At 46.0% G+C, this 19293-nt stretch overlaps 3 protein-coding genes across 8 annotated transcripts in view; 1 reads left to right on the forward strand and 2 right to left on the reverse strand.

Annotated features, from left to right (window-relative positions):
• Window positions 1–2547, reverse strand: part of ints1 (integrator complex subunit 1) — a 101165-nt gene extending 98618 nt beyond the window's left edge. The window contains exons 1-3 of the mRNA XM_078239863.1: window positions 2119–2547; window positions 1541–1638; window positions 161–442 (exon numbers count right to left, since the gene is read on the reverse strand). Coding sequence (XP_078095989.1) covers window positions 161–442; window positions 1541–1595 — 337 coding nt within the window. The 5' untranslated portion in view covers window positions 1596–1638; window positions 2119–2547. The remainder of the gene's footprint in view (window positions 1–160; window positions 443–1540; window positions 1639–2118) is intronic.
• Window positions 2548–2698: 151 nt separating this feature from the next.
• Window positions 2699–18041, forward strand: LOC144510616 (ADP-ribose pyrophosphatase, mitochondrial-like). Of its 2 annotated transcripts, none has more exons than XM_078240210.1 (8): window positions 2699–3075; window positions 9573–9827; window positions 10668–10775; window positions 12610–12696; window positions 13783–13891; window positions 16052–16201; window positions 16487–16571; window positions 16826–18041. In XM_078240210.1, the coding sequence occupies exons 1-8, from the start codon at window positions 2972–2974 to the stop codon at window positions 16969–16971; spliced, it is 1044 nt and encodes a 347-aa protein (XP_078096336.1). In that variant the 5' UTR covers window positions 2699–2971; the 3' UTR covers window positions 16972–18041. The 2 variants fall into 2 exon arrangements, with proteins under 2 accessions (XP_078096336.1, XP_078096337.1); XM_078240211.1 differs by lacking the exon at window positions 2699–3075 and adding an exon at window positions 9008–9127.
• The window catches only part of gaa2 (alpha glucosidase 2), a 67847-nt gene continuing 66580 nt past the window's right edge, over window positions 18027–19293 (reverse strand). For all 5 annotated transcript variants that reach the window (XM_078240204.1, XM_078240202.1, XM_078240205.1 and 2 more), the window contains exon 20: window positions 18027–18996. In XM_078240204.1, coding sequence (XP_078096330.1) covers window positions 18934–18996 — 63 coding nt within the window. In that variant the 3' untranslated portion in view covers window positions 18027–18933. The remainder of the gene's footprint in view (window positions 18997–19293) is intronic.

Here is a 19293-nt window from a genome sequence, read left to right on the forward strand (position 1 = left end):
AATGAATTAAAGAATAACAAAAAGAACACTGAATATTGATTTCAACACTGTTTAAACATCAGGAGTAAGAATGTGGAGAATTGTACTGTACTTAACACCAGGTATTAGGTCATGAAGCCAAGTGCATATCATGCGATGCCCTGCTGCTTGCGACATTTACCTTCAATTGGTATGACAGATGGCTCTTTAATCGAAGGTGATATGGCCCGTTTCTCTGCGACTGCAGCCTCTGCTAGACGTCCAAGCGCACTCAGTGGGGGAGTGGAGGAGATCTTTGGGCGCTTTGAGAGGCCAGAGGTTGAAGTTATGGCCGACGATCCCTCTCTTTTCCTATCGGACTGCAGCCCCGTCTGTGCTGGTTTCAACAGTGTTCCTGATGCCTTAACATCAGACGCCTGGCTCTTCGAACCCAGTGCTATAAAGTCCCCAGGGGGCGGATGACCTGAAGGAAATAAAATGAAGAAATGCAAGAAAAACGAATGAGATGGGGATATGTATGGAGTTTGCAGAGTTACCCTCCCATCTATAAACCTTAAAAACAAGTTCAATAATACCATAAGAAATAGGAACAGGGATAGGCCATTCGGCCACTCAAGCTTGCTCTGCCATTCAATAGGATCATAGCTGATCCAACATTCCTCACATCCACTTTCCTGCTCTTTCCTCATAACCCTTGATTCCCTTACTGATCAAAAATCTATCTATCTCAGCCTTATATATACACAAGGAGTCTCCCCCCACAGCTCTCTGGAACAAGGAGTTCCAAAGACTCACAAACCTCTAAAAGAAGAAATTCCTCCACATCTCAGTCTTAAACTGGCACTCCTTTATTGTGAGACTGTGCCCTCTGGTCCTAAACTCTTGCATGAGGGCAAAACATCCTCTCAGTATATACCTTGTCAAGCCCTTTCAGAATCCTATATGTTTCAAGCAAGTAATAGAAGTAAGGTTTGTCTCTTCAAATTTAGAATTTAACACCGGGAATAATATTGGAGATCAGATACATGTCCAGCAGCTAAAGTTGATTAAAGAGGGTTTTTCTGAAGAAGAGGAGTTTTCCTGTCACACTGTCCTTTCAACTCGACCAGAACATGGGCTGCAGACTCTCTCAAAACTGAGATTGATCAATTTTTGTTTGGCAAAGGTATTACAGATTATGGAACCAAAGAGGGTAGATGGAATTAAGATCAACCATGAACCAACTGAATGGCAGAACTGGTTTAAGAGGCTGAGTGGCCTATTCCTGTTCCAACCTCGGGGCAACAGTTCCAAATTAAATGGCAGTCTGATCATCAAGTTCTTGTAGATCAACAGCGTTAATGCTGCCCTACCTCTTGCTGCACATTTTGGAAATTGGCCCAGTTGGAATCCCAGGTCCAATTTTAAGGAATCCATACGGGAAACAAGAAATGCAAACAGAATGCTGGTGCATTTGCTATTACTTTCTTTCAGGCAGCTCTCTACCAAGTCCAATGTACTAAGCAATAACTTTCTGGCAAAATAAAATAAATCCACATAATTTATAAGAGGCTTCACTCACCACTGGGTTTGGCACTGCTGGGGCGCCGGATTGCCACAGCTTTTGGCCGGTTCATCCTGGCAAACTACACACTTGTCTTTCCGTACAACTATCCCAGCCTGTTAACAAATTATACAAAAATGTTAAAATGATAACAAAATAAATCTGCAAGTGCTGGAAAATCAAAAATCATAAAATGTCTGCAGTCCATCCGCATAGATGATCCCCATTTATGGTGTGGACCTCTCATCAGAACTATAGACCCACTATCAGATCAGACTAAGAGAATAAGTCCTTTCAATTCCTCTCAAACCGATGTTTTGACACTGAATATTGAAGATAATTGCATCTTCAAACATTTGTTTTGAATTTTTTTCCCCCTTCACCTGTCTGCCCGCCTACATTACAGATTTGTGCATCATTAGCTGTGGCTCAGTGGCAGCATTGGCACTTCTGAATCAGAAGGATGATGGGTTCAAATCCTGTTCCAGATAACAAGAGTATAAAATGCAGGAGGGTATACCAATGAGGGGAGTGCCACACTGTCAAAAAGGCCTCCTTCCTTTTCAATGAGATGTTAAATCAAAGCCCCATCTAACCTCTCAGGTAGATATGAAGATTCCCAGTCACTTATAAGAGCGAAGGGGTTTTTTCCTGGTGTTCTGGTTTTCCTCTGTTGGACTTTAACCTGGTGTTGTTAAAACTCTTACTGTGTTCTGGTTTTGGCCAGTATTTATCTACAAAGCCACATGACTATCTGGTCAATATCATACTGCTGATTGTGGGATCTTCCTGTGCGCAAATTGGCTGCCGAATTGCCCATATTACAATTGTGGCTGCATTTCATTGGCTGTATAGCACTTTTTGAGGTTCCAAGGATGTGACAGGCGCTATAAAAATGTTGCTCCGTCCCTTGAACCCGAACTAAAGCAGTGTTGGCCTGTGGGAACCCGTTAGGCCAAGGGTACACTGGTTACACAGACACCTATGGACTCTGGGCCTTCCCTCTATATCTGCCTGCCTGGACCGGGGCTGCTCGGATCCTGTCCGCAACCCAAACCCTTCCCCCGGCCGCGCGCGCGCGCGCACACACAGGGAAACTTCCTCACCCGGAGCCAGAGTGCCGCGGACCGGAAGCTGTGCTGCTGAGACTGGCTCGCGCCCATTGCCTGTCAATCAAGAGCCTGGGCGGGGCTGAGCCTGGGCTGGGGGGTGACAGGGGTCAGTGAAGATAGAGGGGCTCCTCCAGGCTGCACTGTGAATTCAAGTATTAGGCTATGACTGAGCAAGACTGCAGAGGCTGTAAGCACAGCCTGGTTGTGATCAGGAGTTGAAAGTTGGGAGTGTAAGCACTGGGCTGTGAGTGTGAACAGCCTGAGTGTAAATGTTGTGTGGAGAAGAGCTGAAAGTGTGGACTGTTAGTGTGATGGGACTGGATGATAGTTAGGGGGTATGAGTAAGGACATTGCGTGCAAACAAAACCTCAGGCATCGGATTATGGCCATGTGCATGTTCTGCACTTCTCTGTTAGTATGCTGCATTTGGATCAGACACAGGTACAGTGACCCTGAGAGATAGCACACCTGAGCCCCAGGCTTTCTCTCTGGTCAATGTCTCAGTCATGTTTGTCGGGCAATGCTCTCTTTAACATGATGTGGAGATGCCGGCTTTGGACGAGGGCGGGTGCGCAGTAGGAAGTCACACAACACCAGGTTAAAGTCCAACAGATTTATTTGGAATCACAGGCTTTCGCAGCGCTGCTCCTTCCTCAGAACTCACCTGATGAAGGAGCAGCACTCCAAAGGGTCGTTATTCCAAATAAACCTATTGGACTTTAACCTGGTGTTGTGAGACTTCTTACTCTTTAACATGGGTGGAGGAACTGGGGAAACAAGAAGGGGCCAAATGGCCACCATGTGTGCTGTGTATTTTCTGTGTTTAGGAACGAGGCATCTCAATTATGCAGATTTGAACAATTGTTTTATTTGTTCAAATTTTTAAAAATTCTGTTAGCTCCCTGAGTGGCTCATTTGGTAAACTCAAATGAGTAAGAAGTTTAACAACACCAGGTTAAAGTCCAACAGGTTTATTTGGTAGCAAATGCCACTAGCTTTCGGAGCGCTGCCCCTTCGTCAGGTGGAGTGGAGAAATGCTCACAAACAGGGCATACAGAGACACAAACTCAATTTACAGAATAATAATTGGAATGTAGTCTTTACAGATAATCAAGTCTTAAAGGTACAATGTGAATGGAGGGAACATTAAGCACAGGTTAAAGAGATGTGTATTGTCTCCAGACAGGACAGCCAGTGAGATTCTGCAAGTCCAGACAAGTCATGGGGGTTACAGATAGTGTGACATGAACCCAAGATCCCGGTTGAGGCCGTCCTCATGTGTGCGGAACTTGGCTATCAGTTTCTGCTCAGCGACTCTGCGCTGTCGTGTGTCGTGAAGGCCGCCTTGGAGAACGCTTACGCGAAGATCAGAGGCCGAATGCCCATGACCGCTGAAGTGCTCCCCAACAGGAAGAGAACAGTCTTGCCTGGTGATTGTCGAGCGGTGTTCATTCATCCGTTGTCGTAGCGTCTGCATGGTTTCCCCAATGTACCATGCCTCGGGACATTCTTTCCTGCAGCGTATCAGGTAGACAACGTTGGCCGAGTTGCAAGAGTATGTACCGTGTACCTGGTGGATGGTGTTCTCACGTGAGATGATGGCATCTGTGTCTCTGATCCGGCACGTCTTGCAGAGGTTGCTGTGGCAGGGTTGTGTGGTGTCGTGATCACTGTACTCCTGAAGGCTGGGTAGTTTGCTGCGGACAATGGTCTGTTTGAGGTTGTGCAGTTGTTTGAAGGCAAGAAGTGGGGGTGTGGGGATGGCCTTGGCGAGATGTTCGTCTTCATCAATGACATGTTGAAGGCTCCAGAGGAGATGTCGTAACTTCTCCGCTCCGGGGAAGTACTGGACGACAAAGGATACTCTGTCCACCGTGTCCCGTGTTTGTCTTCTGAGGAGGTCAGTGCGGTTTTTCGCTGTGGCGCGTCAGAACTGTCAATCGATGAGTCGAACGCCATATCCTGTTCTTATGAGGGCATCTTTCAGCGTCTGGAGGTGTCTGTTGCGATCCTCCTCATCTGAGCAGATCCTGTGTATACGGAGGGCTTGTCCGTAGGGGATGGCTTCTTTAACGTGTTTAGGGTGGAAGCTGGAGAAGTGGAGCATCGTGAGGTTATCCCTGGGCTTGCGGTATACTGAGGTCCTTAATGGAGATGCGTGTGTCCAAGAATACAACCAATTCCGGAGAGTAGTCCTTGGTGAGTCTGATGGTGGGATGGAACTTGTTGATGTCATCATATAGTTGTTTCAGTGATTGTTCACCATGAGTCCAAAGGAAGAAAATGTCATTGATGTATCTAGTGTATAGCGTCGGTTGAAGGTCGTGTGCGGTGAAGAGGTCTTGTTCGAACCTGTGCATGAAGATGTTGGCATATTGAGGTGCGCTGTCACAGCTGTAGAGAAGGTGTATGCTGTGGAGGGATTGTCTACAGAGTCTCTGTGGGTGGAAGTTCGGAGTGGGAAGGGGTCGATCACTTTGCTGGGAGTTTTCTATAGGCCGCCCAATAGTGACAGGGAGGTGGAGGAGCAGATAGGGAAACAGATCCTGGAGAGTTGCAATAATAGCAGAGTTGTTGTGATGGGAGACTTTAATTTCCCAAACATAGATTGGAATATCCCTAGGGAAAGGGGATTGGATGGGGAGGAGTTCATTAGGTGTGTTCAGGAGGGTTTCCTGACACAGCATGTGGACAAGCCTAGAAGAGGAGAGGCTGTACTTGATCTGATACTGACTAATGAGCCTGGATAGGTGTCAGATCTCTCAATGGGAGAGCATCTTGGGGATAGCGATCATAACTCTATCTCCTTTATGCTTGCATTGGAAAAAGAGAGGATCAGGCAAGCTAGGAAAACGTTTACATGGAGTAAGGGGAAATATGAAGACATAAGGCAGCAAATTAGAGGAGTAAATTGGAAGGAGGTATTCTCGGGGAAATGTACTGAAGAGAGGTGGCAGTTTTTCAAGGAACGTCTGTCTAAGGTTCTACAGGACAATGTTCTGAGCAGACAGGGAGGAGTTGGTAGGTTAAAGGAACCGTGGTGCACGAAAGCTGTGCGAGACCTAGTCGAGAAGAAAAGGAAAGCGTACAAAAGGTTCAGAGAGCTTGGCAAAGATAGGGATCTAGATGTAGGAAGGGACTAAAGAAGGAAATTAGGGGAGCCAGAAGGGGTCACGAGAAGGCCTTGGCAAGTAGAATGAAAGAAAACCCTAAATATGTGAAGAGTAAAAGGATGAGACAAGAAGGAATAGGGCCTATAAAAGGTGAAGGCGGGAAAATCTGTACGGAACCAGTAGAAATGGCAGAGGTGCTTAATGAGTATTTTGCCTTGGTTTTCACAGAGAAGGACCTGGGTGGATGTACTGCGGGCTTGCGGTGGACTGAAAAGATTGAGTATGTGGACTTTAACAAAGAGGTTGTGTTGGAATCTTTGAATGGCATCAAGATAGATAAGTCACCGGGTCCGGATGGGATGTACCCCAGGTTACTGTGGGAGACGAGGGAAGAGATTGCAGAGCCTCTGGCGATGATCTTTGCGTCGTCGATGGAGACGGGAGAGGTGCCGGAGGATTGAAGGATTGCGGATGTGGTTCCTATTTTCAAGAAGGGGAATAGGGATAGCCCAGGAAATTACCAACCGGTGAGTCTAACCTCAGTGGTTGGTAAGCTGATGGAGAAGATCCTGAGGGACAAGATTTATGAGCATTTAGAGAGGTTTAGTATGCTCAAGAATACTCAGCATGGCTTTGTCAAAGGCAGATTGTGTTTTACGAGCCTGGTGGAGTTCTTTGAAAATATGACTAAACACATTGACGAAGGGAAAGCGGTAGATGTGGTTTATATGGATTTTAGCAAGGCGTTCGATAAGGCCCTCCATGCAAGGCTTCTAGAAAAAGTGAGAGGGCATGGGATCCAAGGGGCTGCTGCCCTGTGGATCCAGAACTGGCTTGCCCAAAGGAGGCAGAGAGTGGGTATAGATGGGTATTTTTCTAAATGGAGGTCGGTCACCAGTGGAGTGCCCCAGGGATCTGTTCTGGGACCCTTGCTGTTTGTCATTTTCATAAATGACCTGGATGAGGAAGTGGAGGGATGGGTTGGTAAGTTTGCCGACGACACGAAGGTTGGTGGGGTTGTGGATAGTCTGGAGGGATGTCAGAAGTTACAGAGGGACATAGATAGGATGCAAGACTGGGCGGAGAAGTGGCAGATGGATTTCAACCCAGATAAATGCGTAGTGGTCTATTTTGGCAGGTCAAATGGGATGAAGGAGTACAATATAAAGGGAAAGACTCTTAGTACTGTAGAGGATCAGAAGGACCTTGGGGTCCGGGTCCATAGGACTCTAAAATCTTCCCCGCAGGTGGAGGAGGTGGTTAAGAAGGCGTATGGTGTGCTGGCCTTTATCAATTGAGGGATTGAGTTTAGGAGTCCGGGGATAATGATGCAGCTATATAAGACCCTCATCAGACCCCACTTGGAGTACTGTGCTCAGTTCTGGTCACCTCATTACAGGAAGGATGTGGAAAAGATTGAACAGGCGCAGAGGAGATTTACAAGGATGTTGCCTGGATTGAGTGGCATGCCTTATGAGGATAGGCTGAGGGAGCTCGGTCTTTTCTCCTTGGAGAGACGTAGGATGAGAGGAGACCTAATAGAGGTATATAAGATGTTGAGAGGCATAGATCGGGTGGACTCTCAGATGCTTTTTCCCAGGGTGGAAATGGCTACTACGAGAGGACACAGGTTTAAGGTGCTGGGGGGTAGGTACAGGGGAAATGTTAGGGGGAAGTTTTTCACACAGAGGGTGGTGGGCGAGTGGAATCGGCTGCCGTCAGTGGTGGTGGAGGCAAACTCAATAGGGTCTTTTAAGAGACCCCTGGATGAGTACATGGGACTTAATAGGATGGAGTGTTATAGGTAGGCCTAGAAGGTAGGGATATGTTCGGCACAACTTGTGGGGCCGAAGGGCCTGTTTTGTGCTGTAGTTTTCTATGTTTCTATGAATTTGGTCTCCATGGCTGTTCCGTGTGTCTGGATGAAGAACTGGTTGTTGAAGGTGAGGACATTGTGGTCCAGGATGGAGCGGATGAGTTGTAAAATTGCATCTGGAAACTGGCGTTGAGCACTGAGGCCGTTGCAGCAATGCCATCATCGTGGGGGATGCTGGTGTAGAGTGCCGAGACATCCATTGTGACGAGGAGTGCTCCTGGTTCAACTGCTCCATGTGTGCTGAGTTTCTGTAGGAAGTCCGTAGTGTCGCGACAAAAGCTGAGGGTTCTTTGTACAATGGGTTTCAAGATGCCCTCGACATAGCCGGAGAGGTTCTCGCACAGGGTCCCATTGCCCGATACGATGGGACGGCCGGGTGTGTTTGCCTTGTGTATCTTCGGGAGGCAGTAGAGATCTCCAACTCAAATGAGACCAGAGGCTCGACGTTTGATCCAAGGCTGTGCCGCACTTGGTGATCGTAGCCCAGGTCAGCAGTGGTGATATTACAATCCGCTTAACATCCTCCTGCATTAGGGAAGAGAAGCGTCAGGATTTTTCACTCTGTGGCCTCTGCTGCAAAATACACTCATGCAGAATCCAGTTGAAGAAGGGCTCAATTCTTACAGCACCTTTCACAATCCCAGGATGTCCCAAAGTGCACTTACAGTCAATGAAGTACAGTTATGGTGAAGTCACTGTTGTAATGCAGTAACCAATTTATGACAGCAAGTTCCCACAAACATCAACCTGATGGTAGCTAGATAATCCACTTTTAGGTATTGATTGTGGGGTGAAAAATGGCCTCGACGTCAGAATATCTTCCCTGATTTTCCTCAATTTAGTCCCATGGGAATTTCGACATCCAGCTGAAATCACTGATGGAACCTCGGTTGAATATCTCTTGCAAAAGACAGCACCCCTGACTGTGCAGCACTACCTTAGTACTACATCGGAAAGTCAGTCTAGATGTACGTGCTCAAGTCTCTGGAGTGAAACTTGTACCCAAAATCTTTCAATTCCGAGTGAGCCACGATTGACAACGATGCCTACTGTAGCTGAAAAATCTTGACACAGTGAGTTACTGAAAATGCTGCTGGCCAACATCTTACTACAGCCCAGCATTAGCAGAGACATCAGGACAAGACTGAGTGTTTAATAAATTATAGAAAATGCTCAATGCCACAAAGGAAGATGTCTCTTTTAAACCTCTTGTCTGATTGTAAATTTAATTAAGGAAGTGAGTCAGCAACTTGATTTTTTTCATCTTGAGCTTTCTATTCCTGCTGATTGGTTTCACTGTTTGACGGCAGCCACTCAGAAACTGAAATGTAGAAATAATTGATTCTATTCAGCCAGTAAACACTCCTGTGTTGCCCAGTGACCAACAGTGACTGATTTCTTTACATCGATCTGCTGAGGAAGACCAAGCAGCAAGGGTTTCTCTTTTTCTAACCACGAGCAGCCGCAGAGATCGCCAGCAGCTTCTCAATCTTCAACGATCAAGGTGGGGCAGCAGAACACTGGAGATTAAACCAGTGATTGGAGGAAACGATATTCGAACGGACTTGGGAGGGATACTGAGCAGGTAGAGAGAGACAGGAGTGGGTGGAGAGGTATCTAAAATTGCCTTTGAAGTGTCTGCAACATATACAGAGTAAGATTGTACTTGGAGATGTATTTGTGATTTAAGTCATATTTAAGACCCAGATAAAATCAGGAAAATCTGAAAATTTTAATTGCACAGAATATACAATTCTGAATTTAGTAAAGAACTTGCATTTATGTAGTGCCTTTTTAAAAAAGATGTCCTAAAGCAGACACAGCTTAATGAGGTGGTTTTTGAAGAGTAGTCACTGTTGCAGTGCAGTTTATGTATTGAGAGAGTTGGTTTCTTAGGGGTTAGAATTCTCAGTAAACAATTTCCTAATGATAAAGTGTTTTCATTTCAGTGTCAGCCTCAGCCAGTCCAGTTGGTACAAGCCTGTACCTTACCCAGTGTGCCCTGCCTTGCATCACAATATGGAAACCCCACTGATGATTCACGTCAAAGCACGAAGCTCACCCTACCCAGGTTCACAGGTCAAGCGGTTCCCTGTCCCTGACAACTATGTCAGCTGGAGCATCCCATGGCCAGAATACGAGCCAGTGGACTATACTGCAGATATCATCGGGGCTGGGCCTGAATGGGCAGACCCTGACTTCAGGTAACATGGGGAATAGGGGAGGGACAGTGAAATCTCTCAGTGCATGCAAGCTGTCTGGCTATGACTGTCCCTCGCTCTGCGTCTGCCTCCTGGCAAGGGTCCCTTTCTGCGTCTGCCTCCTGGCGAGGGTCCCTCTTTGCATCTGCCTCCTGGTGAAAGTCCCTCCCTCTGCGTCTGCCTCCTGGTGAGGGTCCCTCTCTGCGTCTGCCTCCTGGCGAGGGTCCCTTTCTGCGTCTGCCTCCTGGCGAGGGTCTCTTTCTGCGTCTGCCTCCTGGCGAGGGTCTCTTTCTGCGTCTGCCTCCTGGTGAGGGTCCCTTTCTGCGTCTGCCTCCTGGCGAGGGTCTCTTTCTGCGTCTGCCTCCTGGCGAGGGTCTCTTTCTGCGTCTGCCTCCTGATGAAGGGTCCCTCCCTCTGCGTCTGCCTCCTGGCGAGGGTCCCTTTCTGCATCTGCCTCCTGGCGAGGGTCCCTCTCTGCGTCTGCCTCCTGGCGAGGGTCTCTCCCTCTGCGTCTGCCTCCTGGCGAGGGTCCCTCCCTCTGCGTCTGCCTCCTGGCGAGGGTCCCTCCCTCTGCGTCTGCCTCCTGGCGAGGGTCTCTCCCTCTGCGTCTGCCTCCTGGCAAGGGTCCCTCTCTGCGTCTGCCTCCTGGCAAGGATTCCTGCCCGCGAGGGTCGCTCCTTGTGTGTTTCTATCTCTCTCTGGGAGGGTGTCTTAGCCTGGGTGCGACTGTTCCCTTTTCAGTTTCATTCCATCCATCAGCCTTTATTTACTTGCACAGTTTAAAAAAATATTCATTGTCTGTCAGTCATTTGTTTCTTCTTCAACATAACACTTGTGGCACAGGAAGGAAGGACAATCGGAAGATGGTCCACGATTCAATGCACTGGATGGTGGAATAGATCGGAGAAGTGTTCTGGGTTGTTATGAGTTAGATGAGGACAAGCTGCCACGGTGAGTACTGATCTCTCCCATTCGTTTCAATTTGATGGTGACCTGCCAAAGTTAGAAGCAGTGGGAGTCTCAGATTCCTCGATTTTAATTGCTCTATAGTGGCTTTCAGCTGCCTGGGTCCTGAGCTCTGGAATTCGCTTTCTAATTTAAATTTTGTTTGGTAACGTTTCTGTGAAGTGCCTTACATGTTACTATGTTAAAGGTACTATATAAATGCAAATTATTTGTTGCATTAAAGAAAATTGTGACGGCTCCACTGGCTGAATTGCTAACTAGTGTGTAATTTAGGCACACACACTTTGAAATATCAACGGTTGAATCTCTATGCTGTGCTGAGTTAGCACATCTCCACTTGGATAGCATTCGGGGACAGTACAATTTGGCCTCCGCTCCCCTGAGAGGTGAGAGAGAAAAATCTGTCCCGGTTTCAGTACTGACTGCTATCCAGTGACTCCCATTGGAAGCAGGAGGTCTGCGGCTGTCGGATGAACTGAAGCTTTCTGTTATTGAATGGCATTGTTAAATATGAAGAGCCGTCATTAGAATGAGGTACCAGATGTCAGTCCACTCTTGTGAACTGTACCCCAACATGAAGAAAAAAAGACTTGTATTTATATAGCACCATTCATTACCTCAGACCATCTCAAGGCACTTAATCTGGTTTTCAATCCTGTTGGTTGAGGGATGAATATTGGCCAGAACATGTGCTCCAATTCAAAATGATACCATCTTTTACATCCAACTGAGAGGGCAGATGAGGCCTAGATTTAACATATAATCTGAAAGACGGCACCTCCAATACTGCAGCACTCCCTTAGAGTCCAGGTTGTGTGCTCAAGTTTCTGGGGTGGGTCTTGAACCGACTAGCTGCTAACTCAGTGCTCAGTACCCACTGAGTCACAGCTACTGTCATAAACTATCACCTTCAAGAGAGGATTCATAAAGAGGGAATGTGGATGTTGCTAAAAGGTAGCAGATTGATAAGTGACCTTGGCATCAAAAACAGCTGTAAATGCCTCAAAAGACACTCAAATGGGAGGTTCCGTTGAGCCAGAAGATGGAGTTAATAGTTTGCAGAGGGTTTACATCAGAACACTAAATGAGCAGACAAATAGAAAGTGAAACAGGAAGCTGAGAAAAGTTTTTTTTAAAAACTGAAAAGGGCACTGTGGAATTATCACAGGGAGACTGGGTGAGGTGCCTGGGAGTAATAGTAAGCTCATCACTGTTAATGGGGTCTAGACAAGGAGCAGCACAATTTCCGAAGCGGATACGCTGTTGGATTCAAGCCAGTGTGCTGAGTAATAGTGCCAAAGGTTAGGCTAAAACATTGGTCAAATCTCACTCAGCATAGCATGGTCAGCACTGTTGGAGAAATGACGTGTCTCCTGGTATGACATTGCTGAGAAGAAGAACAAAAAAAAACTCCACATCTAAATGGAATGAGTGAGAAAGACAGTCTGCAGAGAAGATCAAAAAAAGATCTCATTGAAGTTTAGAAAATATTAAATAAATTAGTCGTTGAATATAACTTCAAAGCATGCCAGAGAATCGGGCCAGAGGGCATAATTTTAAATGAGTAAAAAGTACATTTGGAACAGATAATGAAAATAATTTTATTCAATGTGATAATGGTCTGCCAGATAAGAGGTCACCATTCTTTAGGTAAAGATCTTGCATGTGGAATAAAAACAGAAAATGTTGGAAATACTGGGGTCTAGCAGCATCTGTGAAGCGAAAAACAGAGTTCATGTTTCAGGTCTGTGACCTTTCACCAGAACATCAGGTGAAGATAACCACTCTTAATGGCTCATGCTCCTGATGTTATCCCTAGGAATCCAATGGGAAGAACAGGAATCAAATCTCGAGGGCTGCTGGGAAAGTGGGGACCAAACCACGCTGCTGATCCCATTGTCACACGGTATGTAACAAGCAGACTGAGTGAGTCAACCTGTCATCAGTGCAGGATCAGAACGTTTACATAGGTCTGATCCTGGCTGAACTTCACATTGGCTCCTCATAGTGAAAGAAAGGGATTTGCATTTATATAATTCCAACCTCAGGATGTCCCATAACATTTTACAGCCAATTAAATACTTATTTTAAAATATGGTCACTGTTTTAATGTAAAAAAATGCAGAATCCAATTTGCACACCAAGATTCGACAAAGAGCAATGACCAGATAATCTCGCTTTCATTTGCTGATATTGGCTGAGAGCTTCCCTGCTGTTTGAAATAGTCATGATGTGGAGATGCCGGCGTTGGACTGGGGTAAACACAGTAAGAAGTTTAACAACACCAGGTTAAAGTCCAACAGGTTTATTTGGTAGCAAAAGCCACACACGTGTGGCTTGTGTGGCTTTTGCTACCAAATAAACCTGTTGGACTTTAACCTGGTGTTGTTAAACTTCTTACTGTGTTTGAAATAGTGCCATGGGAACTTCCAATTCCACTGGAGAGGGCAGATGGGACCTTGGTTTAATATCTCATCCGAAAGCTGGTACTTCAAACAATGCAGCATTCCCTCAGTCGAGCACCGAAACATCCGTCAAGGCTGTTCTCAAGGCTCCGGAATGGGATCTGACCCCATGGTCTTTTGCCTTGTGGAATGAGAGGATAAGGAAGCTCTGCTGCACCATCATTTCTGTTGTAGATTTGAAGCTAGGTGGCAGTGATGGGAGGACAGTGTCTGATCTACAGAGCTACTGAGGCATCAGCCTAAGCCAGAGCAGTCACAGGTTTTCTGTCAGAACTATAAATTTGCCTTGTCGTTTTGACCAGAGCTGCTTGCTGTCTATTTCCCTCGCCATAGGGAAGCAGTTTCTCCCTATCCTCCTGTATCAAACGCCCTCATAATTTTGAACAGGGTGCAGGAAACATTTGTCATCTGATAGTCAACTCTGTCTCACCTGTGACCTCCAACCTCTCTTTCTGTGATAACTCTTCTTTGTTTTATCAATAGTCCTGTTCTGTTGCTGACTGGAATGTTTTCATTCTCCCTTGCAGGTGGAAGAGAGAGACAGGCGAGAAGGTGATTCACCAGCAATCTGACAAACCCATTCTACAGTTTGTGGCGATAAAGCGGAAGGACTGCGGGGAATGGGCGATTCCTGGGGTGAGAACAGTGTGACACTTGCACCAGGCTATCTGATCAAAAACCCCTCCCCAAATTGCCCCCACATGACCCCTTTCGGATCCAGATTGTATTCTGTTCCCCCAGTATCCCTGGACACAATGTCGGACACCATCTGCACTTTGCCTCCCACCAAGCTTAGCTATCAGGGATATCATCATGTGAGATTCAGGAGCAGGAGAAGACCAGCTGCTTCATCATGCCTTCCCCACACACTGTGCTGGCTAGAGAATACTGATGACACACTTTCCCTCTGCTTCAGCCTGGACTCAATAGGCTCCTGCTGTGTTATTGGGTTTTTTTTGGACTTATTTTCCTCATGTTTCCAATTGGGATTCCTCGCAAAATATTCAACCATGGTCCTGGGGCAAGGATGGGGGTCAGCATGTTGTGAAAGCAATCTTTTACAATCACCAGAATCGTGTGCAGGGTCCTTTTACAATCACCAGAATCGTGTGCAGGGTCTTTTACAATCCTCACACTGCCCAATCTCAAATAGCAAGTCAGGTTCATACATAACAGATGAAACTTCTGAATAGTGGGAGGAGTCTGCTGAAGAATAACACTGAAGGCTTTTTAAAAATGTTTCTTCACTTTTTCATGGGATGTGGACATTGCTGGCAAGGCCGACATTTGTTTCCCATTCTAATTACTCTTGAACTGAGCGAGATCATTTCAGATCTTAAGAGTCGACCACTTTGCTGTGGGTCTGGAGTCACATGTCGACCCAGGCCAGGTAAGGGCAGCAGATTTCCATCCTGAAAGGACATTAGTGAACCAGATAGTTGATAGTTTCACAGTCACCATTACTGAGATTAGCTTTCAACTGCAAGTTTCATTAACTGAATTTAAATCCACCACCTGCCATGTTGGGATTTGAACCCTTGTTCCTGGCGTGGTGGTGGTGTAATGGCATTGTCACTGGACTAGTAATCCAGATTTTTATTGAAGTCAAATTTTTCCATCTGCCATAGTTTAATTTGAACCCAGATGTCCGGAGCAATAAATGCTGGTGCAACCAGCGCCACCCACATCCCATGAGTGAATTATTTTAAAAAGTAGCTAAGGCCTCTGGATATTAGTTAGTGACATTATCACAACACCCACCATCTCCCTTTTCCTTACCCAGATTATTTATCTCATTGAGAGCTCCCAGATGGAGCACAGTCTTCCTTCGGCATTATTTTGACAGTCGACTCCAGCATCTGCACAGAACACAGGTTGTCAACTCTGGAGGTTTTGTCACATAACCAAACTGCTGCCATATTTCTGTCATTAGTCATTAATTTGCCCATTGTCACGGCAACCCAATTTTCCACAGCCAGTTGAAAAGCGAATCAACTCTTCATTACCTGCTGGAAAGATTCTCGACTCTGTCAAACAGCCTTTTCTCTACATGCAATATTTTTAGATTTCGTGCAATAAAATGTTCAAAATGTTTAATAGAATAAACACTATGGTTTTTCTTTCCCCAGGTGTTTTCCCCAGCAGGTTCATCTTTAATTCCTGCGGGCAGGTGGGGTGGCAAACCTACTCTGATCATGTATGGAACATTAAAAACAGAGCAGACACTCAATAACTCTGCTTCTGTACCAACTCCCAACTTTGTTCCCCCAACATCATCCCATTTTTTCCACAATCTAATTCGCACTCGTGACACCAATTTAGCACCTCAGGACATTTTCCTTTATTGCAGGTGCTATATAAATGCTAGTTTCTGGTGTTACTGAGGTCCAGGTTCACAAGTAACCCTAGCCCAAGGTCCCAGCAATTTAAACAGTGAGAGTCATTCAATAATGGAGGGCCCACTGCTGCCTTCACCTAGCCCCATGTCTCTGGGTAGAAAACATGACTTGAGGCAGCATCTCTGGCTCATCTATTTTCTTCCTCACGTCTGGAGCCTGTAATTTGTAAAGCAAGGAGTGAATGTGGAGGCTCTGCTTTTCTCTCCCCAGGAGCACTTGTCCTGCTATTCCTCTTGATATAGATTAAGCTGGTTTGGATATGTAGGCCACTAGAATTTTGCCCCTGAGCAGATTACAGGGAGAGATGTTCTCTCTATAAGGAGCTGGTCTTGCTGAGTGCAGTTCCCCTCAGGATTGAAGGGCAAGTTGCTTTAATTGCCTCTCCCTCTTGTGGTAGGGAATGGTGGATAATGGTGAACTCGTGTCAGCGACCCTGAAGCGTGAATTTGGGGAAGAAGCACTTAATTCTCTGACTGCCTCCAAGCCCGAGAAGGATCGCTTGAGGAGACTGTTCCAAAGCATTTTCAGTAAAGAGAAAGCCAAAGAGGTGAGCAAGCGGAGAGAAACACTTCTTTGCCCGTCACTTATCCAACCCTCACTCTCTGCGGCTGAAGCTGGGGTGGATGGGAGCAGGAGGGAGGACATGAGGGATTGGGCCAAGTGTGGGAGTGGAAATTCAGGGGTGGAGTGCGGCACGAGGGGCTCATGTTTAATGCCAGGAAAGAGGGTGAACATCAGTTGCATGTGAACCATTGTCAGGAAACTTGGATTGGTCTAGCCCACTGCAGTCCACACCAGTTCACCTGAGTTGTTTCCTAACTTTCTAATCCAGGTGTTTGCAGGATACGTGGATGATCCTCGGAATACCGACAGTGCCTGGATGGAGACAGTGGCAACAAATTTCCACGATGACACAGGTACATAAGAGGAGGTGGAGTTTGAGGTGAGAAAGGAGGGGGGAGAAATGAGGAAGAAGAGCAGATTCCTCTGCCACATTTCCAATATTCCAATCGGGACAGCACTCCAAAAGTACCTCATTGGCTGTAAGATGCTTTGGGATGTCCTGAGATAGTAAAGGTGCTGCAGAAATACACATTTTTCTTTCTGTATAAGAACCAGTGGCAAAGAATCCTATGAATAGCTGGTAGTAATGTGTTACCTCTTTTTCTAGGGAACAGTGTGGGACAGCTGGATCTTCAATCGGGTGATGATGCTGGGCATGTCCAGTGGTTTGACATTGACCAGAAGCAGCAGCTCTATGCCACACATTCCCATTTCCTGAAGAGAGTTACTGAGCTATGGGATGCTCACTGGTAGCAATGAACGGTGAATGAGGAAGTTCAAGGGACATTAGAACATAGAACAGTACAGCACAGAACAGGCCCTTCGGCCCACGATGTTGTGCCGAGCTTTATCTGAAACCAAGATCAAGCTATCCCACTCCCTATCATCCTGGTGTGCTCCATGTGCCTATCCAATAACCGCTTAAATGTTTCTAAAGTGCCCGACTCCACTATCACTGCAGGCAGTCCATTCCACACCCCAACCACTCTCTGCGTAAAGAACCTACCTCTGATATCCATCCTGTATCTCCCACCACGAACCCTATAGTTATGCCCCCTTGTAATAGCTCCATCCACCCGAGGAAATAGTCTTTGAACGTTCACTCTATCTATCCCCTTCATCATTTTATACACCTCTATTAAGTCTCCCCTCAGCCTCCTCCGCTCCAGAGAGAACAGCCCTAGCTCCCTCAACCTTTCCTCATATGACCTACCCTCCAAACCAGGCAGCATCCTGGTAAATCTCCTCTGCACTCTTTCCAGCGCTTCCACATCCTTCTTATAGTGAGGTGACCAGAACTGCACACAATATTCCAAATGTGGTCTCACCAAGGTCCTGTACAGTTGCAGCATAACCCCACGGCTCTTAAACTCCAACCCCCTGTTAATAAAAGCTAACACACTATAGGCCTTCTTCACAGCTCTATCCACTTGACTGGCAACCTTTAGAGATCTGTGGATATGGACCCCAAGATCTCTCTGTTCCTCCACAGTCTTCAGAACCCTACCTTTGACCCTGTAATCCACATTTAAATTTGTCCTACCAAAATGAATCACCTCACATTTATCAGGGTTAAACTCCATTTTGCCATTTTTCAGCCCAGCTTTGCATCCTATCTATGTCTCTTTGCAGCCTACAACAGCCCTCCTGCAAAGTGAAGTCTACAAAGAATGAGGAAAATGGGTATGGGCAGGAGTTAACAAAATTATCTTTTCAATGAGCGTGTGCTGATGTTACCCTTCAACCTCTTGTACAATTTCAAACACCACTTTGTGCATGGACTTCAATAAACTCAATGAGAACACAGGGAAGGAACACAAGCCAAAGTTGAGCATTTATTATGAAATCATACAGTGCAGAAAGAGGCCATTCAGCCCGTTGTAGCTGTGCTGGCTGTTTGAAAGTGCTATCCAATTACTGTGGTCCCACTCCTCCTTTCCCCAGCGCCCTGCAAATATTCTTTCCTCCAGGTACTTATCCAATTCCTTTATTGAATCCACTTTGACACAATGCATTTCTGATTGCTGCTTAGACTACAATACTTCATCTCTGGCAGGTATCAATAGTTCCATTAAGTAGACAAGGAAACATGAGCCAAAGTTAAAGTGATTTATGCATCCATTTTATTCCACATTTTTTTTGAATTACACAGTGGAGATGCTTTTCCCTTATATTCCAGTGTTTATACTCGCTGTGTTCTTTGCTGGAAGTGAGTTCAGAAAAGGACAAGGGATGAACTGGTTTGATTTATCCTCACTTTCAGTACAAGTAGCATCTGCCTGGAAGCCTCATTTTACGCATTAATACCATAATCAGCAAAATATCAACTCTGCCAAACATTTAAATTGAACACTGAGTTGGTGGGAAAGGGAAATAAAGAGGTACGGCTCAAAAACAGGCTAAACTACAAAGAAGGGAAATCGGAAATAAAAACCACAGCAGGCTAGAGAACATGTAAACATTAAAAATAGGTTTTTCAGACTGACTGTAAAGCATTTGGTGAATGAAGCTGTATAAATGCAAATTTGTCTGTGAATGAGTTTGGAAATATGGGTCTCTTCAAGGAACGGTACACACCTTAACAGCCCACCCATGCTTTCTGTCCTCTGGTGTAAACTGGCCTGCTGGGTATTTCCAGAGGTTCTGTATTGCTTCAAGCTCGGGCCTACACTCCACAGCAGGATGAATCCTCAATTTGAAGTTTGATCACAGACATTATGACCATGAGATGTGGAACCCTTTATCGAGAGTGAGGTGTAGGTTATTGACAGTCAGAACCTGCAACGAGATGAGCACAACAATGTATTTATTCAGAATGGGGCTTTTACATGCATCATTTAATTGACAACCTTTTCAGGTATGAACAATGCCTAGTATATGATCACCAGTCAACGTACAGTACCTGCTTTATGAGTAAAATGTCCCAAAGTGCTTCATAGGAACATTATTGGACAAAATCTGACACCGGGCCAAAGGTGGAGACATTAGGACAAGGGGCCAAAAGTGTGCTCAAATAGGTTTCAGGGAGAGAGAGAGAGGTCCTGAAGGGGGAGAGAGGTAGAGGTCTTGCAGGGG

This window comes from Mustelus asterias, chromosome 23 (genome assembly GCF_964213995.1).
Source record: "Mustelus asterias chromosome 23, sMusAst1.hap1.1, whole genome shotgun sequence".
Lineage (NCBI taxonomy): Eukaryota > Metazoa > Chordata > Chondrichthyes > Carcharhiniformes > Triakidae > Mustelus > Mustelus asterias.